The sequence below is a fragment of the Pan paniscus genome, chromosome 9, assembly GCF_029289425.2.
Source record: "Pan paniscus chromosome 9, NHGRI_mPanPan1-v2.0_pri, whole genome shotgun sequence".
Lineage (NCBI taxonomy): Eukaryota > Metazoa > Chordata > Mammalia > Primates > Hominidae > Pan > Pan paniscus.
The window spans coordinates 10,652,401-10,679,966 of NC_073258.2; the positions used below are offsets into that span (position 1 = coordinate 10,652,401).

General features: G+C 51.7%; 1 protein-coding gene across 7 annotated transcripts in view; it reads right to left on the reverse strand.

Annotated features, from left to right (window-relative positions):
* LMO1 (LIM domain only 1) overlaps positions 1 to 27,566 on the reverse strand; it is a 44,412-nt gene that overhangs the window by 3,662 nt on the left and 13,184 nt on the right. For 4 of the 7 annotated variants that reach the window (XM_057299092.2, XM_034932090.2, XM_063608091.1 and 1 more), the window contains one exon: positions 2,309 to 2,522. In XM_057299092.2, coding sequence (XP_057155075.1) covers positions 2,309 to 2,522 — 214 coding nt within the window. Of the gene's footprint in view, positions 1 to 2,308; positions 2,523 to 6,174; positions 6,280 to 6,568; positions 6,720 to 26,431; positions 26,536 to 27,566 lie in introns of those variants that run through there. The other 3 variants (XM_063608090.1, XM_008971379.3, XM_034932089.3) reach the window with 3 other exon arrangements.

Consider the following 27,566-nt stretch of genomic DNA (forward strand, 5'->3'; position numbering starts at 1 on the left):
TTTATTAAATCTTTTTTCCATGACAAACTCACTGTTACTTGCCTAAGTCCCTTTTTTTCTTTCTCTGAACCTCAGTTTATCCTTCTGTAAAATAGGGATGGATGATCCTATTCAAAGATGCTGTAAAACAGAACTGATGCCCAAAGGAAGCACCAAGGACATCTGGCACAAATGCCTCTTTGAGGCAGGCACCCCTCCTCTTAGCTGCTGGCTGTAAAGCTCTAGGGACAGGGAGTTTACTCCCTCCCCATGCAGGCCAGCCCTTGGCTGGATGTCCCAATGGTCTGAGCCATCCCGGCTCCTCCTTGCTTCTTTCCTGCACACAGACAGAGCAAGCCCCAAGTGAGGCAAGGAGGCTGAGAGGAGGGTGGGGGGCCCCTTTAATCCCTGATTTGTCCAGCTCAAGCTCAGGCGCCTGCAGATGAGCTTGGCTCCATTATTCATCAGCTTGAGCTGCCTGGTGGCTCAGATTAAGGCAGACAAAGGCTAGGCCACAGCATCTGCCTGCCAAGAGGGGCTTTTCTTGCCATCGGCCCAGGAACAGTTGCTGCAGAGGGCGCAGGCTCTGGACAGCCATTCTCCAGGCCTGAGCAGCTCAAGGAAGCCACGCTCCCATTCCAGCCCACTGGTCTAGATGGTCCTACAGTCACTCCTTGCCTCTGCCAGAGCAAAAAAAAAAAAAAAAATTACCTTCCATCCCTAGTAGCTGGCAGGGCCCTGTATGCTTGAGGGTGCTTTTTCCTGATAAGCCCATCCTACACTGTGGGCCTCTCTCTCCAAGTCCTGTGAACCCATCAGATGGTCTGCCACATCGTCCTAACCTGGTAGGGTCAGCCCCCAGGTGATGCCCTAAACCTCCAGACATGGAGGCCCCTTCTAGGTCCTCAAGGGGTGAATCCCCAGGAACATTCTTTTCTTTTCTGAGACAGGGTCTTGCTCTGGCACCCAAGCTGGAGTGCAGTGGCGCAATCACATCTCACTGCAGCCTCAAACATCTGGGCTCAAGCAATCCTTCCACTTCAGCCTCCTGAGTAGTTGGGACTACAGGCATGCAGCCACTACACCTGGCTAATTTTTGTTTTTTTTTAGAAACGGGGTTTCACCATGTTGCCCAGGGTTGGTCTCGAACTCCTGAGCTGGAGTGATGTGCCTGCCTCGGCCTCCCAAAGTGCTGGAGTTACAGGCATGAGCCACCGCGCCTAGCCTGAACATTCTTCCTTAACCCCTGCTTCTGGTCTCAGCCTCTCCCCTCCAGCCCTGGCAAGGAGCACTAAGTCACAGATTCTGTTTTACTGCATCACTTTTAAATGCAGGTGTTAAAAGGGGCAGGCGGGTCAGTCAAAGGATCTTTGGGGAATTGAGGGAGCTTCCACTGATAACCTCCCCCTTGCAACATGCCCAGACCTGGGCAGAGGGAGCCCCATGAAGCCCTTGCCCCGACCTGTTAATTAATGCGATGAGCCCTCCTTCCCCACAAGCCCGGCAACCATCCAGCAGCCTGTGACAGAGCCAAATGCAGGTGCTGGGTCTCAGCCAAGGCCCTGCTTTGTGGCCTCCTTCCAGCCTTGCTGATGTCATAAATGGCCTCAGGGAGGGTTAATTGGGGGAGGTGGCCCCAGGGAATAGGATCCAAATTGTAGGGAGGGTGAGTTAGAGCTCAGAGGAATGCAAGGCAGGGAAGCATCATTCTTTCACCCTTCACGGGGAAGTAAACTGAGGCTGGGAGAAGATTAGGAGCCAAAGGCTCACAGCTAGTTCCAACCCAGGTCTTGAAGCTCCAGCATCAGTGGCCCTGCTCCTAGGATATGGCTGCCTGCCAGTTTCCCTGGGCAAATGGATGCCTGCTCCCAAGGACCATCTAGAAAGGAAAGTTGGACACTGGGAGATGGAAAGAGACTGCATTAGGGAGGAGGGTCCTGGGGAAGTCAAAGCTTCCACACCTGTTCTCAAAGCCCCTCTGAGGTATCCCCTCCCAGATTCCAGATCAGGTGGGTCAGAAGCACCTGGCCAAGGCAGGGGGGCGGAGCCAGACTGGGGCCCTCAGAAAGCTCAACTTAGGGGCCCCAGGTTACAAATGCCTGCCCTGGACTTGTGCTGGGTACCGAGTCCAAGGGCATAACGACCTGGGCCTTCCCCTCAGGTGACTTCTCAGGTATCTGGGGCAAGCAGGGCAGGGGCAGGACAGTCAAGAATGAGAGGACACACAGGGTACTGGGTCTAGGGCCAGGGGCACAGTCACGCTGGGGCTGAGGATGGGGAGCTTTCTGAGCAGGACAAGGGCTTGGGAGGCCAGGGTTTGGCAGCCCACCTCAGGTAGTCGCGTCGGCACAGGATGAGGTTGGCCTTGGTGTAGAGGGTGGAGCCCACCTCGCCCAGGCGGCAGTCACAGCAGGCACACTTGAGGCAGTCTTCGTGCCAGTACTTGTCCAATGCCTTCAGCAGATAGCGGTCCTTGATCTTGCGGTTACAGCCCGCACAGCCCTTCTGCTTCCCTTTGGGCTGGACGGAGAGCATCGGCACGCCTGCAGATGGACAGACAGACAGGAACGCAGGATGGGCCCCGTAGCTCTGGGCCTCAAGGAATATCCCCCAAGAATGGGGAGCTCACTGCTTCTCCCTGCTGCCCCCTCTAGGTTTGGGGCTCCCAGGAGCCCTCGCTTTCTCCCCAATAACCCCCTCCCCTGGCTCCGGGTCCTGCCCTTTGGGCTACATGGCACAGCCTGTTTCCCTGGCCCTGTGAAGGTCCCTCCAGAGGCTGCTCTGCTCCAAGGCACACACAGACCCCAGGCCTGGCCTCCCTGAGTTGTTCCTCCCTGCCCCGGCCTCTATCCCCTGTGCGGTCTCATCTGGAGTTAGCCTGAAGCTCGCCTTGCGAAGCCGCCATCACCTTGGCTCTTTCAGCAATAAGCCTAAGAAATGTAGTCTCCTCAGGCCCATGAGGTCCTCTAGAACCCCCAGATCTTTGTGCCAACTCGTCTTTCTCCAGCTGAAGTGCTACAGCCTCTTGGTCTATCCATGTAGAGCTGTGATGGCATCAAGAAGGAAGTGAGACGCCCCTGGGACACTCCCAGGAGGGAGCAGAGGCTCTGGGGCTCCTGGCAGGCAAGCGGAGGCAGCTGGCAGGGCCTGGCTGGGGCTCCCCTTGGGAATGCTTCAGGCGGTGTCACACCTCACCTGCCCTGGCCTGGGGGAGGGCAGGCTCTGAGCCTCTGGATCCTTCCTCATTCTACCAGGATTAGGATCTCTCAGCCATCAGCCCCTCCCAGGGCCCATACCAGCTTCCCAACATACACACAGGCACCAAGTACAAAGGGCCCAACGTGATGTTCACCACAGGGCAGAGCCTCCCGTCGCGGCAGGCGAGCATGTGCGCTCACACACACCCCTCACACACAGGCACGACGTGCAGGTGTGGGCATGAAGTGACAGAGGCACGGGTTCCTAGTCCCTTCTCCTGGAACCACAGGGACCGTTGAGGAGGAGATGGGGACATATGTCATCCAGTAGCCTGGACATCCATGTGGACCCGTGAGGCTGGGAGGGAAGTGCAGAGGACCTCAGAAGCCCTGCTCTGTGACTTTACAGGGCAGGAGCCTGTGGCAGTTGCCTGAGAACCCTTGTGAAGACAGGGAGCGTGTGCATGCTCCGTTCCTGACCGAGGCGCAGCTGGATAGGGGCCCACCCCTCCCCACCTCCCCGGCTTTCCAACACTCCCCTGGAGTCTGTCCTTCTACTGGCCCCGTCCTCTCCAAAGGACCCCTGCTCTCTCCAGGGCTCTGGCCTTCCTCCCATCCCCTGGTGTCCCTCCCATTCCCAGCCCTCCTCACTGCCCCCAGCCCAGAGTCTGAATGGTTGGGCTGCTTCCCTTCCTTTTGCTTCTCTCCTCCTTGGGCGTTAGGGGAGAACCAGCCACAAGAGGCCTTGGTCTCAGAATCCACAGATGTAAGGTCAGAAGAGCCCTCAGAGTTCTTCCAGTTAAATGTTCTCATACTACAGATGGGGAAATTGAGGCTCAGACAGTTACAGGGGCTTGAGTCAGCCACCGTCAAGCTGGCCCCAGGGCTCCTTCTCCTCTCCTGTGCTCGCTCTCAGCCCAGCTGGCTCCTCAGACTTCTCCTGGACAGGTGAGTCTGGGGAGCTGGCGCCCACCCACAGGCTACAGTGCGCAGGGCCAGTGGCTCCCTCCTCCTTCTCCTCCCTGCAGTCCCGGCAGGGCCTGTCTGTTAGCTGGTGAGTTTGCTGCCTAATTTCCTTAATGCAGCTCTAAAGGTTAATTGGTCTGAGAGAGGGATGGGGCACAGGATGACTCTGTCCTCGGGCCTGCCTGTGTCTCTTCTAGCAGGGCCCAGCCTGGCACAGAGCTCTGAAAGAGCCCAAGGAGGGCAGCTGGGGAGCAGATACCCCTGAGAACTGAAGGGGTCTTGTGAGGCTCCTTCCAAGTCCTGGCCTACAGGGAGGTGTGGGGAAATGGGAGAGGAGTTAAAATAGCTGGATGGGGAAATGAGGGGCCTCCCAGAGTGGGACCTGGACCAGGGTAGGGCTCCAAGGGCAGGACCTTGTCCTTAGGCCCTGTGCAGGGAGCATGCAGCCAGCAGAGGTACGCACTCAAACATCGACTGGGAAAATCTTGGGCCACGCCCCCGCTACAGCCCCTATAAGGCTCACGTTCCTTTTGCTCAGCCAGGCTTGCAGCAGGCCTGGCTCCCTTCCCAGTGGTCCTGAGCCCCTCCCAGGGCTCTATATTTGGGCTATTACCAGAACATGGGTGAATGGCTGGAACCTCCGTACTCAGGGGAGACCCTAGCCCACTAAATTATAGCCCAAAATGAAGGGAGACGGTGAGAGGCCCCAGCACGTGAAGCAGCTGGCCCACTCTCTCTTCCATCTACCCTGGCTCTTGGACAGGCTGGTCTTCCAAGCTCAGACCCCAGCATGTTTGTCCTGGCTCCTGCAGGGTTGTAAACTCAGCACTCGTCGACAATCTCTTCACTGGAGGCATCTGGCACCTAGAGGACCCTGTGGAAGCCATGAGGGGTGAAGCTGCCAGCTGCCGCAGGTCCCCCTCCCCACTGCCCGTGCCCAGGCTGGCCTCTGCACAGGCAGGTTACCTTAAGACCTGGACACCCCTCTTCTGGGGTGCTGAACTGATTCCTGGCTCTGGAGAACTCTTATAGAAGCCACACAGCTTCTGCCAAAGTGTCCCATGTCCACCAAGACATGGAACACCAGGGTCAGCCTGGCTGAGAAGGCCCCAGAGCGTCTAGAGACCCTTGGGCCTACAGACCTCCCACGAGAAAGGCTGGCATCCTGGGGGAAGCCTGAGCCAGGGCAGCCCCATGGGAGGGGCCTGGGACCAGACTCCAGGTCTGCAGTCCTGTGGCCATGGGGTCCAGAGCATATCCCCCTGGTCTCTCTGGGCCTAACTTCCTTCATCTGCCCATAAGAAAAATGGAAGCAATCCCTTGCTTCTCACAGGAGAGTGGAAGAGCTCTGGGGGTCAAACAAACAAAACAGTGGAGCCAGCCTTCCTTCCTCATAGGGCATCCATGCTGTGTCTGCTCTCACCGGGCTGGTCCAGGAGACTTGAAAACACTCCTGGAAAGGTGGAGGGGCTTTCAGGAGGGGCTCTGTAGTCTCCTGCTCCCCAGATGGAGGGATAAGCTCCCCACAGGGTCCAGGCCCTCCCTCCTGCTCTGCCTCCCCCATTCCCACCTAGCCCCCCACCCAATCTGCCAGCCTGCCCCCCTGCAGACACCTCTTCCCTCCCTCCTTCCCCAGCCTGGCTCTGGGACCTGAGCCTCGGGCCATGCACTTTCCATTAAGGAGATAGCATCCCTTTGCTGAAGTCCATTTGGGATCCATTTTAGTGTTATCTAAAAATCAAATCTACATGGTAATCCTTTCAATGTACTCCTGACTTTAGAAAAAAAATGGCTTTGTGCTCCTTCAGGAAAGGTTTTAAAGCATTACCCAGTAATTACTACTCACCCATGAAAACACTGATATTTCACAATGGATGATGTTTGCGCCGACACGCACGCCTGGGCACACACTCAGATGCATGCACTGGGCCCAGCAGAATAAACCAGTCCACTCAACCCAGGGTCACCCCTAAGTCTCAGGATGTGGGGGGAACAACATTGGAGGGGAAACAGGCTGAACTCCAACCCCTACCTCTAGCAGGGGGTGGAGGCAGGGCTGCTGGTGGAAGGAGGCAGCCAGGCTCGGAGAGAAGCCTCCCAGTCTGACTCATCTGGCTGCCAGACACTCACCCTCCGCTCTTTAATCTGGGGGAAAGCCAGACAGTCCAGGTGACGGGGAGGCACTGCCAGAGGTCATCCCGCCCCTCCCACTCTCTCCCTCCAGCCCGGAGGAGAAATGCCCTCATCTTCACATGGACCCCAGAGCAGTCCACTAGGCCAGACCCAAGTCCCCAGCAACTCCTGCCCACCTGTCCCAGCCCAGCTGCCCCTCAGCTCCAGCACATGGACTTTCCCAAACTGCCAAGCCCACAGGCTCCAGTACTACCAGTGCCCCTGGTTTGGATGGCAGCCTGGGGGATGCTTACCCCAGTGAGCTCCTCCAAGGCCAGTCTTCCAGCCCAGAACGTCTACCTCACCCAGCTCCAGGTTACTCCAGGCTCTTCCCCGTGGCTCCCCTGCTGCAAGCCACTGTGGCCACCTCCTGGCAACTCCACTGGGCATCTGCAGCCCCTCCCACACGCCAGTGTGTCCTGCTTGGCACTGCTGGCTCTGCTCCCTGCAGGATCCTGGAACACAGCTCCTCTCCCTCCCGCAAATGGATCTTGTTTGCTTGTGTCCCGGGACCTTCACTCTGCTACTACTCCAGAAAGAAACGCCTTTGTCCTGCCCATCCCCACTCTCCCAAAAAGGTCAGAGTCAAGAGTGGGACTGAGGCTAAGAGTTCAGACCTTGAAATCAGGGAGCCTAGTTTCAAGTCGGAACTGCTCCAAGGAGCTGGGGGGCCTGGATTAAATCCCCCCACCTTTCTGACTGGCATGTGTGTACTGGGGGGCCACAATGGTCTTTCCACTCAGAATGTGGTGAGGATAGAATAAGGTTCTGCACATGAGGCCATAGCACAGAGTCTGGTGCCCAGGGCACAGTGAACAGGAACTGATAGTATTAACGGTCGCCCCAGGATACCATCCCTGCTCGAGCACTTGCTTTCTTTTTCTTTTAACTTTTTGTCTCTTGACATAATTTCAAACTTTCAGAACACTTGCAAGAATAGTAGAAAAAATTCCTGTAAGCCCTTCACCCAGATTCCCTACATATAACATTTTACCACATTTGATTTATCCTCCATCTTTCTACCTACTTCTACCTACTTACCTATAATTTTTTCCCTAAATCATTTGAGAGTTGGTTTCAAACAGGAAGCCTCTATACCCGCTAATACTTTCGGTTTGCAAATGCTTTGCTGAAAACAAGGACATTCTCTTACATAACCACAGTATAATAATTGAAATCAGAAAATTATCATTGACATAACATTATTATCTAATCTATAGACCTCATTCAGATTTTACCAATTTCTTCAAAAATATCTTTTATGGAAAAATCCTGGGCCCTGCATCGCATTCAGTTGTCAAGTTTAGTCTACTTACATCTGGAAGAATTCCTAAACCTTTCTTTTGTGTTTCAAGACAATGGCATTTTTGAAGAGTACAGGCCAGTCATTTCATGGAATATCTCTCAATGTGGGTTTGTCTGACACTTTTGACTGTGTGACCTCAATTAACATTTTCTCAGTTTTCTTTTTTGTGTAATGGGTATGAAAACAGTACTCATTTCCGAGTCACCATGAGAAAGAACGGAGTTAATTTATGTGATGTGCTAAGGACTAAGGGCCACAGCAAAACGTTCACTCTGATTAGTGTCACTCTCCTCAACACATGAGACAGGATAGTGAGAGACACTTATTTTGAGGAGCAACGAACTGAGTTGATTGTTCTACTGTGGTTAAAGTCACCCTGGCACTGGCCATAGTCCAGCTCCACCCAAAGGCCAGTCTAGTGGTCAGTGCAAGTATGTGTAGAAGGAAGCCACCCTATCTGTCCAACAGGCTGTTCCAGTGACCAGCCACATGGGAAGCAGTTGCTGTGGCAACTCAGAGGGTGACAGCTCCGGGACCCTCTGGCTGCTCTGGAAAGAGCCCTGGAGGCAAGTGTAGCCTTGGTATTTTTTTTTTTTTTTAAAGACAGGGTCTTCCTCTGTCTCCCATGCTGGAGTGTAGTGATGTGGTCACAGCTCACTGCAGCCTCAACCTCCCGGCTTAAGCAATCCTCCTACCTCAGCCTCCTGCATCGGTGGGACCACAGGCACATACCACCAAGCCAGGCTAATTTTTGGGGGGAGGAATTTTTTTTTTTTTTTTTTCAGAGACAAGGTCTCAACTATGTTGCCCAGGCTGGTCTCGAACTCCTGGGCTCAAGCAATCCTCCCACCTCAACTTCCCAAAGTGCTGGGGTTAGTAGGAGAAAGAGCTGGCCTGTGAACCCTGGCAGTCTATCTCTAGGGCCAAAGTACTTGGCTCACGTGCTGTGCTGCTGGGCTGCATGCCGAGGGGGGCTGAGACCCAAGCAGGAGACTTCACAGAGCTTAGAAGACACATGGAGAGCATGCAGACGCTCGCCACACAGCTGCAGGACACATGCACAGCAGCACACAGATACTTCCCCACGTCCACATGATCACACACGTACACTAGGTCCATGTGAGGAGGGACTGTGTCTGTTTCATTCTCCCCACAAGAGTACCCAGCACAGTGCTGGCATACAGTAGGTGCTCAGTAAGTTGCATGAAAATACATACCCATGCATCTAAGCAAACGCATGTGTGTGTATGAGCATGCATTTTGGTGTGCTTATATAAATATACACTTATGCACAGAGGCACACATATGCACAAGCAGCCCCATGCACGTTTAGTCTCTTAAAAGACTACAGTGTCAAAAAGTGGATCAGAGCTTAGAATCAAGCTCTGATTTCAACAAAACCCGCAAGTAAGAGGCCTGAAGATGGAAGGAAATGGAAGAGCATGAACCCTCTAGTGTTACCCTCATGGACCCACGTGCAATGTCAGACATTACCCAGAAGTTGACCCCACAATCCTTATGCCTACTTCAGCTGCTGGAGGTGGGGAGACTCACTCTCTGGGTCTCGGGGGTCTGGGTCCCTGTCACCTTGTAAGGTGCTTTGCCTGCCTGGGCCCACACCCAGGCCCGGGAACTGCAGAGTAGGATCCCAAACCAAGCCTACCAGCAGCCCCTCCTAGGCATCAATCCTCTTTAATAAGGAAATTTGAAAGTGTAATCTAATTCTGCAGAATCTCTTTAAATCTCGTTTTCTCAGAAGTAACTTCATTTCGCACGGACACATCCAGCCTTGTGAGAAGGCCTCCATTTCACACCAGTTTTATCTCCACAATTTCTCGTCTCACTGCACTCCTATTCCAGGGCCTTGCCATGCAGCAGGCGAGGCCTGAACTAATAGCATTTCCTACTCATTTGGAATCAAAAGCCAACGAGAACAACTGTTGAAACGCGCGGCTACAGCCACCCAGAGCACGGTCATTACCGCCCCTCTGCACACCCACTTGCAGGCAGCATGTTCACTGTGAGGATGAGGGAGAGAGGCAGGGGCTCCTATGGCCTCCAGCTCCCCACGAGGGCAGGGAGAGGAAGGCTGAGAGGCTAGGCTCCGCCCATGGGGTGGCAGTCAGCTCAGTAGAGGGACTGGCAGCTTTGACTCTGGTGCTGCTCACCCCTTAAGGGAGCTTGTGAGAAGAGGCGGGGTAGTGTAGGCCCTGAGACTGTGGGCCCTGCAGACACACAGCCTCGGCTTGAATTCTGGCTTTGGTGCTTCCCAGCTCTGCCTCAATTTACTAACCTGCTAAATGAAGACAGCCTACTTTAAAGGATTGAGGATTAAATTGGATAATAAACATGAAGTACTTATAACAATGTTTGGCATAGTAGCATAAAGCAATTAGCTGAGAAAATTTAGTTGTTATCTTATGACCCAACAATTATATTCCTAGGTATATGCCCAACAGAAATGAGAGCTTATGTCCATCAAAACAGATGCACAAAAATGTTCATAGACGTTTTCTTCTTAATAGCCCCACACTGAAAACAACATAAATGTCCATCAACAGTAAAACAAAATAAATTATGGTATATTCGTACAATGGAATAGTATGTAGCAATTAAAAAGAATGAATTACTAATACATACTACCTGGATGAATCAGACAATATAATATTGAATGAAAGAAGCTAGACACAAAAAGGTACATACTGTATAATTCCATTTATATGTAGTTCCCAAACAGGCAAAACCGATCTGATGTCAGAATAATGGTTGCTTGGAGGATGGGCGCGGTGGCTCACACCTATAATCCCAGCACTTTGGGAGGCCGAGGTAGGCGGATCATGAGGTCAAGAGATCGAGCCCATCCTGGCTAACACGGTGAAACCCTGTCTCTACTAAAAATACAAAAAATTAGCCAGCCGTGGTGGTGGGCGCCTGTAATCCCAGCTACTCGGGAGGCTGAGGCAGGAGAATGGCGTGAACCTGGGAGGCAGAGGTTGCAGTGAGCCAAAATAGCGCCACTGCGCTCCAGCCTGGGCGACAGAGTGAGACTCCATCTCAAAAAAAAAAAAAAAAAGAATACTGGTTACTTGGGGTGAGGTGGGGGACATATTATCAACTGAGAGGAGGACAAGGAGCCCAATGTACTGAAAATGTCCTATGTCTTGATCTGAGTGTTGATATGGGTGCATACCTGTATAAAAATTCACTGAGCTGAACATTTGAGCCTTGAGCATTTAACTGCATATATGTGATACCCAATTTAAAAACGGAGCTGAGATGGAGACGCCGTCATCAGAGCTCTGTATGCCTTTCATAAACCCCACCATTTACTCAGCAGTCACTGTGCCAGGTGCTGGGCTAACCATCTTACAGTGTTATCTCAATGAATCTTCATATTAACTCTGATGCACTAAATGATTACCCCCATTTCACAGATGAGAAGACGGTGGCCTGGGAAGTTTCAGGTCATGCAAGGTCATGCAGCTAGGAGGCTGCAGGGCAGAGATTGGAATCCTGGCCTGTCAGACTCCAGAGTTCAAGTTCCCATCCAGCACACGCCCAGGGCTTCCCTGCACAGCCTGGATTCTCCGGTGCAGCCTGGATGCCAGATGGTGCTGGGGTGGGGGCTGAGGACATACTTAGATCAGGGCCTGGGCTAAAACCAAGAGGAATGACTGTACATGCAGGGCACTGTCTCTGGGTGGACCACAGGACTTTCCCACTCATCTATTGGTCCTTCAAATGCTATGACTGCTGTGGAATCTTGAAAGGGCTTCTGGGCAGAGCCAGCAAGGGGACATGGACCAGAAACTAAGTAAAAAGAGGGCACAGGGCTGGGAAGGGAGCAGAGGGCCATGTAGAAGCAGAGCCAAGATGTCTGCATCACAGCTTTGAGAAGGACAAAGAAGCCTTGAGATGGCACATGTCCTCAGGAGGAGGCTGGGCTGGGGACTCCAGACCCAGGGCTATAATGATGGCAGGAGCCTCAACCAACAGCCAGGGCCTTGTGTGTGAATGAGGGGATGGGTAGGGCGGGGAGCAGAGAGGTCCTGGAGACAGGCCCAGCTCAGGGTGAGACATTTGGAGCTGAAGAAGTCCTGGAGAGGGGCCTGGTTCAGGGTGAAGTCCAGCAATGCTTGTCTGCTCTAAGTGCCAAGCTTCTCCTGCACGCTAGAGCCCACCACAGGAGGGAAGGCCTAAGGGAAGCACTGTCCAGTCTCACCCCCAGCACCTGCAGCCACCATAGTCATGTTCAACCAGATGACAGTAAACCATGTTACCCCTTAATGAGTGCCTGCTCTGTACCAGGAACATATGCTTGTCATGACCCTGAGTGCGGAGAACTCACCAACTTGCCCAAGGGTAAAGCCACCAGTGGCCAAATCGAGGCTGCAGATCCAGGCTGCTGGCCAGGAGGCATCCACACCCTGCCTGCTGTGTCCCAGGGCCAGAGGCAGCATCACGTCATCTTTTCCCCAAGCAATGGGGAAAGTGAACTTTCACTTGGACCCAATCTGGACCCTACCAAAAGAAGACGGCTCTGAAACACTCCTTGCGGGAATATAAAAGACCCCTTGTCAGGGAAAGGTTGGGCTGCTGATCCCCAGAGCTCCCCAGAGGGGCCATTTCCTGTGCAGGAGTACAAAGCGGGAAGCTTCATATGCTGCATTTTTGCAGTGCGTTTTGGTGAAGAATAACCTATCCTTAGGAATACTGCATCTAAAGCCTGAACTCACCATGACATAAAGGGACTGAGGAGTTTCCACACATCCCCCACAGATCTTCCTTGTTGAGGGAAGCTGACTCTGGTTTGGGGCAACAGCAACAGCCTAAGGGGACTGTCTTAGTCAGTTCAGACTTCCATAACGAATACCACAGACTGGGTGGCATATAAACAACTGAAATTTATTTCTCACAGTTCTGGAGGCTGGGAAGTCCGAGAGCAAGGCACCAACAGATTCTGTGTCTGGTGAGAGTTGCTTCTTGGATCATTAGATGGCCATCTTCTTGCTGCAGCCTCATGTGGCAGAAGGGGCAAGGGAGTTCTCTGTGGTCCCTTTTAAGAAGGCACCAATCCCATTCATGAGGGTTCTGCCCTCATGACCTAATCACCCCCAAAGGCCCCATCTCCTAATACTATCACATTGGGTGTTGGGATTTCAATATAAGAATTTTGGGGAGACACAAATACTCAGATCATAGAGAGCTTGCAGGAAGGCCTGGATGTAATTCTGGAGCATAGTGATTCTGGAGCAGGCGTAGATGCAGTCTGCTCTCACAGCCTCACATAATTTTCTGTGGTTCTTTAGTTGGGGGAATTTAGAAACATCAGAAGCTGCATGTGCTCACTGGAGTTTGTCACTTGGAATGAGGCTTACGTTAATTGCATAGTTATCTGTAATGTGTTCTCCTTCTCCAGGATGGGTATTGGCATTTTCTTTCCATTCTTTGGTTGTCTCTAGAAAGTCTCAGACATAGCTCAAAAACAACAGGTCCAAAGCAGGATTCCTGATTTCTTCCCCAAACCTGGCCCCTGTACCCTCACCCCAGACTTCCTCCCTCCCACACTATCATCCACCCAGCACTCTGGCCAGAAACTAAGTGTCGTCCTCAGACTTCCATCCCCCTCACCCCTTTCCCTGCCAACTCTTGCTCCTCATCCCACCTGCATCTCGCATTTCCACAGCCATCACCGTCTCTCAATGCACTACCAGCATGGCATGATGTCTGGTACCCACAGCCAATTCTTCACACGGCAGCTGGAGAGATCTTCCAGATGAACCAGGGCAGGTCACTGCTCAACTTGAAACCCTTCCATAACATCCAATGGCCTGAGAATAACATCCAGACTCTTCATCCAGCCTGTAACATCTTCATGTGGTCTGGTGTCTGCCTTCCCCTCCCACACTGTGCTCCAGCCATACTCCAGACTCCTTCCTGCCTCAGGGCCTTTGCACATGCTATTACCTTCCCAGAACACCCTTCCCTGCCTCTGCCTCTGCATATACTTGGCTCCTTCTCATCTTCAAGCTTCAGCTTAAATGTCATCTCCTCAGAGAAGCCTTTCTTGACCTCCTTATTTCATTATTTAAATGAGCTCCCCACACTTCAGTAATTTCCTTCTGAGTTTTTCATCACAATTTGTAATTGTTTTACTTTTCTGTGAGTTTCCAAAAAACAAAACAAAAAAAAAAAGTCTGATTGATTGGGTACTCTCATAAGAACAAAAGCCCCATGAAGGCTGTTCTTGGGGCCCTACATGCCTTGTCCACTATTGTGTTCCCAGTGTTGAGCCCCACAGCAGTCATTGTTTAGCCATCAGCTCAATTCATGCATCAAGAGACTGAATGGAATCTATCCAGATATTACTGGCAAGAATCTGCTGGCCAGAGTGGGCCAATTCAGATAGGCAGGGCCCCTAGAGATGGAGCCTTAATCAGGCTTGTTGCTGCCCCTGTGCCACACCCCCTAGGTACCTGTAGCTATGTGGCCCTAACAAACAAAGCAGATTCAACCACAGCAGCTCCTGGGTCATGGCTGCCACAATCCAGGTTTTTGAGAAGCCACCCCAGGGCTCCAGCTGAGGAACAACAGCTCTCATGCAAATATAAACCCTTTATCCTTTAGATAAAAGAGCAGCAAAAACGCATCCTCCAGCCCCTGCCTCCACTGCGTGCCTCCCTTTACACATAAATACCCATCTCAGCCCTCAGGGGGGAGTGGGTATCTCTGTAATTCCAGCAGCTCTGGCTGTCACCTCTGGCACAGACCTAGCCTCCCCAGCTCCCTACCTGAGGGTCTTTTTGGCTTACAAAAATGACTACTCTTCCCTGTCAGCATAGTCTGAGTCTCTGGGGGCCAGTGGGAGGAAGCGACCCCTGGAGTTTGCTACAGAAAAGCCCCAGGCCCAAGCCTTTCTCAGTCTGTAGCTTCCACCAACCCCCATCCCATCCTGGGCTGCTGGAGCCAGCCCCTATGTTCCTTAACAGGATGCCACTTGAAGCTGCACAGCTGTGGGGACCGGTGGAGAGCATCTGGAAGCTGTGTTCCCCTGACGGCAACTCAGCTGCTCCCTGGGCACCCGCAAAGCCCGCGTCACCCATCTAATGAAACAGGGCTCCCAAGAGGCCTGCAATCTCCACAGAGGAGGAGGACATGGACTCTCAGACGAGTCTCAATTTCACAGCATCAGGGACGTGAGCACCAGCGCGCTGAACCAGAAAACGAGAGTCTGGCAGGAGCTGTAGACACACCATGAGCACCAGGGGATGGGAGATTAGGGCCCTTCAAAATCAATTTTGAATTCAAACTTTTAAATGTGTTCTCCAGGCACAAAGAGGGGACCCTCCCGGCAAGCTGGACCTAGGCAGCTGCCGGCTCCTGCTTCCTTCTTGAAGCCGCCAGAACCCATCTGCTAGCCACGGGGCTGGGTGAGGGGAGGAAGGGCTGGGGGTTAAGAGGGAGAATCCAGGCCCCACCCCCAAGAGCGGCAGGGATGGAAACCCCTTTGGCTGGGGCTGAGACAGCACTGCCTCTGGGATGCCTGCCTGAGGCATTGCCCCGGGGCTTCCTATTGAGGCCGTGGGGGTTGCTTCAGCCCTTCTTTGCAGACCTGGATAAGCGAGAGAGACGCTGAAAGCAAGGCCCACGTGAGCCAGATTTCCCTTCAGCCCCCCGCATGGCTGAGGAGGTTCGGGGAGCATCCGTAGATGAAGCTGTTTAGAATACAAGCTTTGGAATCAGACAGTTTGGGATCTGTATCCTAAACCAGGCATGGGCTCCCAGGCAGAAGATCCTTGTTCAGAAGTGAATGTCTCTTCTGGAAACCTGGTGGGAGAAAGCCTGCTGTGAGTGTCTTGCAGTGCAGCCCCTGTGAAGTGACAGTGGTCTGAAGCCCCCAAGTGCAAAGGGAAAGTGTCATCCTGTGTGAGAGTCAGCAGGGTGGGCCGGCTGCTGGGCAAGCTGGTATGGCCGCAGGCTGCATTATCCAGAGCACAGAGTCTGCAGCCAGGGAGCTGACAGCCATGCTGTCTGTCATCTGTCAGACCATGTCTGGAGTACAAGTACCATCTGGGCCCTGCACCCAGGTGAGGTGGACAAGGAGGCACGGGGCAGTGGGCCTCACCAAGCCAGAACAGACTGCTCTAGCCAAACCCTAGAAAGGGCCCCAGGCCCACAGTAGGAAGGCCTTTGGAGGCATGAGCCCACAGAGGATGTTCCTGGCAGCTTCGGCTGCAGCCCCCCACTCCTGCCTGGGTCCCTGTTGAGCCCCATTTGTGCCTCCCAGCCTATCATCAGCTCACAGTGCGTGTGTTCCCCATCTCTGGGTGGGGAAGCTGGTCTATGACAAGATTCTTTGAGATCACTGACTCCCTCAGCCCCAGCCCCAGAGTTTTCCAAACCCCTGGCTAGCTCCCAACTTTAAGCCATACTCCTGACACATAAACATGAATGAGTGTGAACCACCCTGTGGGTAAGAGACAACAGAATGCAGCCACCATGGCCTCGGGCCTGCAGGGGCTTCACAGGGAGCCCTTTCTGGAATAAGGAGCACCGGGAAAGGAGGCTGGGGTCACCAGATCACATATAGGAGAGGAGGCAGGGACTCCCCAGCCCCTCCTAGCCCCCAGCTTGGGAGTGGGCTGCTGGCTTTGCAAGGAAATTACAACATGGGCCTGGGTAATGCTCCTCTTAGTTACAGCATAAACTGCAGCAATAAAGCGTACCTGGGGAATGTTTAGAGAAAGCACTAATGATTTCTTCCCTAGTGGTTAATAAATTCACTTCCAGATCAATTTGTTCACGATAGAGCCCTGTGAGCGGAACCCGCACGGCGGGCACAGCCGAGTGTGTCTTTTTCAGTATAAATGATTTATTACGATGATTAGCGGCACATAAACAATTTAAAATACAACGCTAATTAGTTTGGGGAAGAAAGGAGGGGAAAAGCCACCCTGCCTCTCTCCCCATTATGTTCTACTTCCCTAAGTGTGTACTTTTTAATTAAATCCAAATGTCACAATAAATTTAAAGTGTTTTATTACCACTCGGGCTAACTGAGGCAGTCATGTGAGCCCCCCTCTCAGGCATCTGCAGGCTGGCCTGGGGGTAAGGACTGGGGGCACCAGCAGAGGCTGTCCACAAACTCCCAACATGGGAGATCTCTTGAGAACCCTGGAAACCCCTCATGGTTTTCAGCAGCACCAGGTCAGTAAACACTGGGCCTTCCCAGGGGACTCTCCACCTTCTGCTCACCTTCCTGGCCAGCCCAAGCAAGGTCTCCTCCTTAAAGCCTGCTCTGACCAGCCCAGAAGCCAGCCACTTCTCCCCGACAGTTCCACAGTACCCTGCATCCTCTTCACCCCTCCTCATGTGCCCTATAACCTTCTACCAACTACCTTCTGTGTGCCTGGCATCATGCCCGGCACTTCATGTACAGCATCTTTCCAAGTCCTTGTTGTGGTGCTATAAGTTGTAATTATTGCTTCCATTTTGTGGATGGGGAAACTGAGGCTCAGAGAGGTGGAACAACTTATCTAAAGTCACACAGCTCAAAATGGACTTTCGTAGCATCCTTTTCCCTCCTACAGCATGCTCCGCTTCAGAGCCTACAACTGGCCATGTCTGGGCCCTGCCTTGCTTAGAGACACATCTGAGGCAAGGGTTCAGGCCAGGGACTTGGACTCTGGTGAGCCTGGGTTCAAGTTCAGGCTCTGCCATCGACCCATATTGTGAACTCCGGCAAGTCATTTAGCCTCTCTGAGCTTCAGCTTCCTCATCAGCAAAACTAGAGCAATAACATTCAACTTGTAGGGCTGAAGAATGAAAGTACCTAAAGCAAGCAGAAGTCCTTTGCTATCCTTGATATGCTAGGCAAGTAGTAGCTATTTACAGAAGCCCTTGAGGTGAGCAAAGATCAGTACTAACCCCACTTCATAGATCAGAAAACTGAAGCCAGCAGGCAAAAGATTTATCCAAAGTGCCAATGAACCCCAGGATCTCACTAGGGAAGTACCAGGCTAAGGGCAGCCTCCCTTCCGGAAGTTTGGACAACCAAGGATGGCTTCTCTCCTAAACACTCATGTACTATTCATTTGAATTTAAAAACAAATATCCCCAAACACAGAGTTTTCATATGACCCAGTGTGTTAATCTTTCTTGTGTTGCTATAAAGACATAGCTGAGGCTGGGTAATTTGTAAAGAAAAGAGGTTTAACTGGCTCACAGTTCTGTAGGTTGTACAAGCATGGTTCCAGCATCTGCTCCTGGTGAGTCCTCAGGAAGCTTCCGATCGTGACAGAAGAGGAAGGGGAAAAAGCAAGTCACATGGCGAGACTGGGAGCAAGGGAGACGGGGGAGGTGCCACACTCTTTTAAACAACAAGCTTTTGAGGGAACTGAACAAGAACTCACTCATCACCAAGCGGATAGTGCTAAGCCATTCATGAGGGAGATATCCCCGTGATCCAATCACCTCCCACCTGTCCCCACCTGCAACACTGGGAATCTCATTTCAACATGAGATTTGGAGGGGACAAACATCGAAACCATATGACCCAGCAACTCCCCTCCTAAGTATATCCCCAAGAAAAATGAAAATATAGGTCTTAACAAAAACTTGTACATGAACGTTCCTAGCAGCATTACTCACAACAGCCAAAAAACAGAAACAACCCAAATGTCCATCAATTGACAAATGAATAAATAAAACATGGCATATACATACAATGGAATATGATTTGGCCACAAAAAGAAATGAAGTACTGACATATGCTACATCATGAAGGAACCTTGCAAACATTATGCCAAGAAAGAAGACAGATACAATAACCACATATTGCATGATTCCATTTATATGAAATGTCCAGAATAGGCAAAGCTATACAGACAGAAAGTAGTTTAGTGGTTGCCAGGGAGGGAGGAATGGGGAGTGACTGCTAATGGGCTGAAGGTTCTTTTTGAGGTGATAAAAATGTTTTTGAATTAGATAATGGTGATGACTGCACAACTCTGAATATACCAAAAACCACTAAAGTATATATTTTAAAAAGGTTAATTTTGTGGTATGCAAATGATAAATCAATAAAGCTATTATAAAACAAACAAAAACAAATAAATATTCCTTTGAGAACAGGAGAAACCAGTTCATAAAATATTCAGTCCTGGGGTCAGCATAGGGGGGGCAATAACCTGTGGCAGCTAGAAGCTGCCAGGTGGGGGGACCTGGGAGGCCCCATGGCCAGCCTCACAGGGGGCAGGCCCTGGTCACCCCATCCCCCTGCTAGGATGAAAGGGCTCCAGAGCACCCCCTTACCTCCTTCCCCAGACCCCCACATCCAGAAATCTGACTCTATCCGCTTTTCCAGCCCTGCTTCCCAGGAAACTCAAACCTTACTGGATCCATCACTCTCCTTGGCCCATCTGCTTCCACAACTGCATTATCATTTTGTCTTCCCAGGTCTCTCTTTGTTGAAATTTCTGCATCCTTCAAGGACTATGCCCTACCTGCAAACTGAGCATGCCCATGGCAGAGGGGTCCCTCTTTCAGGACCTTGAGCTTGTCCTACCTTGGACACCACGAGTACATAACAGTATGTGCATAATGCTACATGCATAATGAATAGCATCATAGTGAGGACTCCCCCAGGCAGGGTTGGGTAAGGGATGCTGCCCTCTCCCAGGGCCTGTGAGCCCCACCTGGCACAGGGATGTGCCAGCTTAGATCCAGGCCACGAGGGTAGGAAGGAAAGCAATGAGGCTGCCTTTGAAGGGGGAGAGCACCATGCCCAGACTAGGGACAGCACCCTTTGTAGCTAATCTGAGAGGACGACCCAAAAAGATGAAGCATCCTGGCCAGCAGGGGGAGCTGGGGCCGCACTGGGGCAGGGGCATTTGCCTGCCCCAGAGTTGGGAATGAGCAGGGATAGACTGAGAGTAGTCACAGCGGCTCAGGCCTCATCTCTGCAGAGGCGACCAGCCTCCAATCCTCCCACAATGGAGAGAGCCCTATGGAGGGGACAGGACAGGTCTGGTCACTTGAAAGGACTATCCGGGCCTTGAAGCAAGTGGACACATGCTCATTTTCTAGTCATTAGGTCAGTTCCCTGAGTCTACATGGATTCAACATGAAATGCTGTCTTGGGAAGCTGCCCCTTAGGGAAACTACCCTTGAACTTCTCTAAATTTCTCCCCCAAAGTTCTATGAGGCCCAGGGATGAGAAGACTTCTCAAGGTAAGGGGTGGCAGGAGTACATGTTGCAAGTACCCTTCCCTTTATGTAGCCACTGTGTTCTCACCAACACCTCCTCGGGTGGGCACAGTGCTGCCTGGCTGGCAAAACACATGAAAACATTTTCTGTCATTTGAGTTCTGTGCAGGGGGCAGGGAGGATGTTCTGGGTCTTAACTTATGTGACCAGGGCTCAGAAAAGTTAAGTGGTTTGCCCAATAACACACAGCAGTGGGTGGTAGAGCAAGATTGCCCGTGATCTCACAGTCAGAGGACCACAGTCCATGCTTGTTACCTCCCAAGTCAAAAGACAGCTACCCCTGCAGCAAGTGGTCAGGCCCTCATGCCGCTGCCATCAATTTCAAAGAATTCTAAAGATTTCACATCTGCATGTATCTGAGCTGGTGCTCTTGGGGGTTCTCTCTCCTTGGGAGAGTGAGTCCAAAGCCTTTGCCATGGAAGGGAGGGCAGGATTCCTGGTAGTATGGACCACAGGGAGAAGAGTGTGTGCCCTTGAGACAGCATGGAGTGGGCTGGGGGGTCTCCAGGCCCTGGGCAGCCGGGCAGGAGTGGTGCCCATGCACCACATAGACACCTGAGTCTACAGACAGACCACTATACAGACCTCTCCCCTGAGGGACAGCTCATTGCAGAGGCAAGACCTTAGGCATAGTTCCCAGACTCCACGGAGGTGCTCTGCAGCCTCAGACAAGTTCTGCTCTTCTCTGGACTGATCTTAGTTGAATATAATTGGGGGTGGACTGGAGTAGAAATAGGTAAGCGTAGGGAGACCGTGAGCCACACCTCTTTCCCAGAATCAGCAGCTTTCATGAAAGCCATTCGGGAGAAAGAACACTGGCCCAGAGTGGGAGGGCCAAGAAACACTTTACAGACAGATCAGAGGAGGTCAGAGGAGTCAGGGACTGATCCATGGGTGGCTGGATAGGTCTAGACTTGCTGCCTCCCAGTCCTAGTGTCCTCCTACCTGCCTCAGGCCCACAGTCTTTGGCTCCCTCCCTCAGAGCCTAGAAAGCCAGGATTGTGGTCCAGTCATGACAGCAGCAGAGGGGGAAGTGAAGGGTCAGGGAAGCCTTCAGGCCAAAGCTGGGCTGGGCAAGCAAGGGCCTCAGGGACAAAGCTGGGCAAGGACACGCTTGCAGCCAGGGGCTCTGGTCTACCTTCCCTGGAGCTCAACTCCAGCTCTGGCCACAAGTTCAAGCCCTGCTACGGGGAGCTGAGCAGCTCCAGCCAGGATCTTGACCACCAGTAGACCTCAGATGAGCTCCCATTCCCAAGGCCACAGCTTCAGCACAGTTTCACTCCTAGACCTCAACTGCCTCCTCTGACCAACCCAGACCCCCACCTGCCTCACCCTGCACAGACCCAGACTGCGAGCTCTGGAGGAAACTGAAGGGAGGCAGACAGGAGTGTGGGGCCGTCTGAAGCCAGAGGGATGAGGAGAGGTCCATCTGTAAAGCTGAAAAAGAACCCCTCCCTCCCCATCATATGCTGCTTTCTCTGCCTCTAGTTTTATCCCCTCCCATTTGCTCTCCACAGAGTAAACCAAATGGTCTTAATAAAATGTAAATTTGAGCATGAGTCTTGCTTCTACCTAAAGCCATTCAAAGCTGTCTTGTTGTACACATGGACATAAAGATGGGAACAACAGACACTGATGGGTGACAGGATCTGTCATACCCCAAACCTCAGCATCATGCAGTATGCCCATGTAACATGTAACAAACCTGCACGTGTGCCCCAAGGATGTGGAGAAACTGGAACTCCTACCCACGGCTGCAAGCCTCTGCACAATGTAGCGCTGCCAACCCTGACCACCTGCAGCCTCACCGATGATGCCCCAAGCTCCAGTCACAATGGCCTCTGCAGTCTTGAACTTGGGGTTCCTTGTCCTCTCTCTGAGACAAAGGAATCCTTATGATTCTCTCCAATCCTCTCCTGACCTCCTTCACCTGTAAACTCATTCATTCATTATCCGCTCAACAAATATTTACTAAGCATCTACTAGCAGGGGCTAGCCCTTAACATCTACATTATGATAAAAATTATACCAACACTGAGGATTTTTCATCAAGAAAGTAACTCTTAATGAGCTTCATTAAGCCAATTTAATTCCTTGATCACTTTTCTATTCATTCATGTTAAACCATTTCTTCACCTTTCCCCACTTTTTTTTTTATTTTTGTGGAGATTATTTTCATCGGGATCAATTATTTTTAAATTGTTGAAGGTGACTATTGGCTTATGATCAGCTTTTGGCTCACTATAGATCTCACAAATTAGAGTTTTTGCCACTGTCGGGATTTCTTTTCTGGCAATTATTTCTACCAGAAGATGTTTCCTGAGCCAACTTCTGCAGATCTAAACTTTGTCAGGAAGATTTGATTCTTCTGTCAATTTTTAGTCAATAACATACTTTACCAGGTGCAGTCTTAGTTGTTGCCAGTTTTACTTTGTGTTAATTATTTCAACCAATTTTAATTTCTTCCTGGATCTTTTTTTTTGAGAATAATATCTCAATAATACTAATGAGATCTTATGCTCATGTAGAAGGCATATTTTAGCAGTGATCTGATAAACACTCTGAGGATCAAAGAATAGCATGAAAACATCCTCAGGGCACAAAGGCAGGTCAAAGCATTGAACTCTGCATTTGGGTGGAGTACCAGCTTGGAACCAGGTGCCTGAGGGAGCCCTGCCCACTGCCCACTGCTCCCCGGAGCCCTGGCCCCTGCCAAGAAGATGCCTCACAGATGGGAAACAGCTTCTGGCTCGGGGGAGAGCAGCTGCCTGGAAGAGACAGCCTCTGACTGACAGGCAAAGAGCTGGGGTGCAGCCCGAGGCCCCATGCCAGTCGGATGCAGCCTCTGCTGGGCACAGACATTTCTACTCAGAAAGTATTTCAGAAACACTCAGCTGAGAAAGGAAGCAGACGCTTCTCGGTGCCTTAGTTTCCCCAGCCATAAAAGGATGTAATTGAGGTACTCTCAGCCCTACGCTATGACTTCCACTCACTGGCCTCCAGGCTTTGAACCTGCTCCAGGGGTCCCCTCTACCTCCTAATTGAGACTCTACCTGGAAACAGCAGGGGACAGGGCCTTCCACCTGGATTCGAGTGTGACAAGACCAAGTGTGGAGGGCTAAGGGCAACAGATGCTCTCACCTGGGAAACTGTGTGTCCCGACCCCAGAAGTCCAGTGAAAGAGAAAGAGACCTCACTGGGAGTTCCTTTCTGCTGGCCTGGCCCTGCCACACCCATTCCCCAACAGTCATGTCTCCATATATGGCACCACAAGGTATGAAGCCAGCAGCCACCCTGGGAATGCAAATGGGGAAACCAAGACCCAGAAAGGGGAAGGGACCAGCCTAAGGATACACCGTGAGGTGGTGGCAGAGCTGGGATGTGGATGCAGCAGTTCTGGCTCCCAGCCCCGTGCTCACCAGCCTGTTTATGGGAGTGCTCCAGCCCACACGAGAGCCTCCTCCACCCTGCTCCCACGTGAGGAACTGCCGACACTACCTTTACCCAGCCTGCCTCAAAAACGCCGCCTCCACCGCCCCATAACAGCCAGGAAAGAAGCGGGGCCCTCAATCCAACAGCAGCGGGGAGGCTGGCTCAGGAAGGAACCACCCTCACCTCCTCTGCGGGTATCATCCCTGCGGACTGAGAAGGGAGACCCTGGGGTGATAGACCCCACTGGGGCGGCTTTATAGGGCCCTCCCAGCCTTGGAAAACTGACCATCTGTGAGAACAAAATCCAGCAGCCCCCAGCGCTGGTCCAGGGGTGTGTGTGTGTGAGAGAGAGAGAGAGTGCATGTGTCTGCCTGTGCAGGTAGGTGTGCGTGTGGTGTGTATGGGGGGGTATAGGGGTGTGGTATGTGTGTGTGGTGTGTGTGGAGGGGTGGAGGGGTGTGGAGTGTGTGTGTGAGTGTGTGTGAGAGTGCATGTGCCTGCCTGTGTGTAAGTGTGCGTGTGTGTGAATGTGTGTATGTGTGTATAGGTGTGTATGGGGGTGTGTGGTGGGTGTGTGGTGGGTGTGTAATGTGTGCATGTATGTGGGAGTGTGCATTTGTGTGGGGGGGTGTGCGTGTGTGTGTATGTGTGTGAGTGTGTGTGTGAGCATGTGTGTGTGTCCACACATATTCAGCACCATCCCTCCCACAGCTACAGCCAAGGAGGGCCTGTGAGTGTCTTCACCGCCACCTCCCCAGGCTCATGGCAGGCGGGGCCTGGTTCTGGCCTAAACTCTTCAATATGCCAACTTGCTGGGGTATCCCAGCCAAGTGTCTTTTCCTCTCTGGACACAACCTAGTCCTCTGCAAAATGGGGCTAGTATTTGTCCTCTTAGCCTCCCAAGGGTGTTGTGAAGATGAAATGAAAGACTCCGAGACATCTGTGCCCTTCCCTGGCATGAGGTGACCCAGGAGTCCTCCTGGGAATGGAGCTGGTGAGGCATTCTCTCTGGAGGCAGCTGCTATTCCAGAGGCTGGCCTCTCATGGCAGGCCACCTTCTAAGATGGTCCCCAGTGATCCTGCCTCCTGGCACTCACACCCTTGTATCATCTGCCCCACTTCCTTGAGTGTGGGCTGGACCTAGTGGCTTGCTCCCAAGGAAGGAAACACAGCAAAGGTGATGGAATGTCACATCTGTGATTCATAGACAGACTTCCTTCTTGTAAGCAGACACTGTCTTTCAATGGCTTTCAGGAAGCAGGCAGCCACGTTGGAGAGGCCCATACGGCATGGCCACCACGGCCAGCAAGGTGTGGAGGCCCTCAGTCCAGCAGCCCGTGAGGAACCGCATTCTGCCAGCCACCAAATGACTGAGCTTGAAACAACCCCACATGAATCTTGAGATGAACCCACAGCCCCAGGTGACACACCTTGATCACAGTCTGAGAGAAATCCCGGAGCAGAGAACCAAGTAAAGATTCCTGGTCCACAGCAACGAGAGAATAAGTAGGTATTGTTTCTAGCTGCTAATTTTGGAATGTGTGTTGGAATGTGTTACGCAGCTGTAGATAATTAATACACTGCCACACTGGCATATATACTCTGCAGAGAAGGGTCCTCTCCTCAGGCCATTGAGAGGGGGCCCTGCAGACAGCTCTCTGCCTGACAACCCGTGTTGTTGTGAACTTCCTCCTAGAGCACAGGCCTTGATGTGGAGTGTTTCGAGGAGAGGAGCCCAGAGAACAGAACCCTGTCTCCCACTGCCCTACCCAGGCCCCCTGCCCTCAGCTGGGCAGACGAGGAAAGTGGGAGAAGCTGCCTCACGTCCTCAAGGAGCCACAGCCGTGGATCCTTTCCAAAGAGCAATCCTCCCAAAGCTGGGAACTCCAGGCCTGTCTGGAGCAGGGCAAGCTTTCCAAAGCACATCCACTTCCCCTGTCTCCCCTGCTCTCACCAGTACCCCAGGGAGGACAGGGAAATGGCACCAGTCATCTACAAGACTCTCAGAAGCTTTGCCTGTTCAAGTTTCAACAGACCTAAAAGGTAAACGTGATCATACCCATTTTACTACTTGGAATTATTATTAGAATTTACTCATCAGAATGACTTAGCAGCAGAGGCAGGATTTGAACCCGTGTGACTCAAAGCCCATTTCCTATTTGTTTTACAAATAGGAAAACTGAGAATCAGAGAGTTTGAACATTCTGATGGCACCCACAGGTAGCCCCACACAGTCCTTCCTGGATACTGTCGTCAGGATTAGGGTTTTTAAAGATCGAGGGGAGAGGACACGCAGGATGGAGCAGGACTGTAGGAGCCCAGGCCAGCACTGCTCCCACTTGTCTGGCAAGAGTGGGTCTCCCTCCTGCTCTCTATCAAGTCATCGTGCCAACCAGCAAAGTTGAATTATTAAAACTCCTTTCTGGGGTACCCCACAAATTTTTCCCCGCTGAGACTCAGAGAAGAGGGGCAGCCACTCCCGCCACACAATATTAAAATGTCAGGAGTTTAAGGCCTGCGTTGGTTGAGTCATAAGTTATCAGCACCCAGTGAGGGCCGACAGAATGCTTCCCCTAAATTATTAAGCAGAAAGCGTCAGACTGTAATATTTTGCTAAACCAAAGTACAGACACAGACAAAGATGTCATTTCAATATTTGAAACCAGCAAGTTTAATTTAAAATAAGAGCAAACCAATAAGCTCAGAACATAGCGGCGTATGAGAGGAAAATTATACTGTGAGAGGAAAAAAAAGTGGAAGGACTTAAGAAATTTATAAAAGTAATCTCCAAGTGGAAATTAGAAATCAAGGCCTAGAAACAGAATAACACAAAAGAAATATTACTGTCCACTTTCTAAATCAATATAACACTGCTCCACGCCGGAATTACCATGGTAACTCAAGTAAAAAGAATCAAGCAATTCTTATTATTTCAAAATAAAATCACAGCCTGAAGCCTGGGTTTTATTACAACCACTGATAGATCGCTGGCTTGTATTTATCTGAAATATTGCTTTTCAATCAGCTGGTTTATGAATGTACACAGGCCTCTCACCAGCCCACTTACCACCCCATTTTGAGGCTAGGGGCCAACCAATGAATTGATTCTCACCTGGCTGCATCTGCATATATGCTCAGGTCTAAGTCAGCTCAGGGAACACAGAACATCACATCCTTTCAAGCTGTCTAGTGGCTTTGCAGGATAGAGAGGAAAACCTGAAAGAGGCAATGGGGACTGACCTCATTATGGTCCCTCCCCCCCGAGGCTGGCCCTGGGAGGAATGGAGCTGGGGTCCCATGGCAGCCCCCCTCAAACTGCCCACAGCAACGTTCCTCCCACCCCAAGTCATCTTCTCACAGGTTCGTCACCCTTCCTTGAACTCTGAGCGTCTTTCTCTCCATCCCCAGGTCTGACAGCTGGAAAAGGGAGCAGACAGAGCAGAGAGAGTGAGCGCACTGACTCTGCAGTCAGCCTGCTTGGGTTCACAGCCCAGCCCTGGCATTCTTGAGCTGTGGGAGCTGGAACCAATTACTCAATCTCTTTGTACAATAATTTTCTCATCTGTAAAATGAGGGTAATAGTAGCTTCTTCCTAAGGTTCTTATGGGTATTAAATGAGATTATACATGGAAGATGCTTGGTGGACTGATTACAAAAATGGCCCCAATTCTCTACCCTTCCCCATAGCCACACCATTTGTTATATGACTTTTCACCTCCTACCTTCAAGAGCAGAATCTGCTTCTCCACCCTTTGAACTTGGGCTGGCCTTGTGATTTATTTTGGCCAATAGAATGCAGCAGAAGTGACAAGATCCCAGTGCCAAACCTTGGCTTCAAGAAGTCTTCTGTAGGCCGGGTGCAGTGGTGCGCAGTGGCACACGCTTGTAATCCCAGCACTTTGGGAGGCTGAGGCAGGTGGATCACTTGATCCCAGGAGTTCAAGACCAGTCTGGGCAACATAATGAAATCTCATCTCTACAAAAAATACGAAAATTAGCTAGGCATGGTGATATGGACCTATAGTCTCAGCTTGGGAGACTGAAGAGGGAGGATCACTTGAGCCCAAGAGGTCAAGGCTGCAGGAAGCTGTGATTGTGCCACTGCACTCCAGCCTGGGCAACAGAGTGAGACTGTCTCAAAAAAGAGAAGCCTTTTGTGCTTCCACACCTTCTGGACCGGTCTCTGCCATAAGAACAAGTCGGACAAGCCTTCTGGCTAATGAGGGCCATGCAGTCTTGTCACGCCC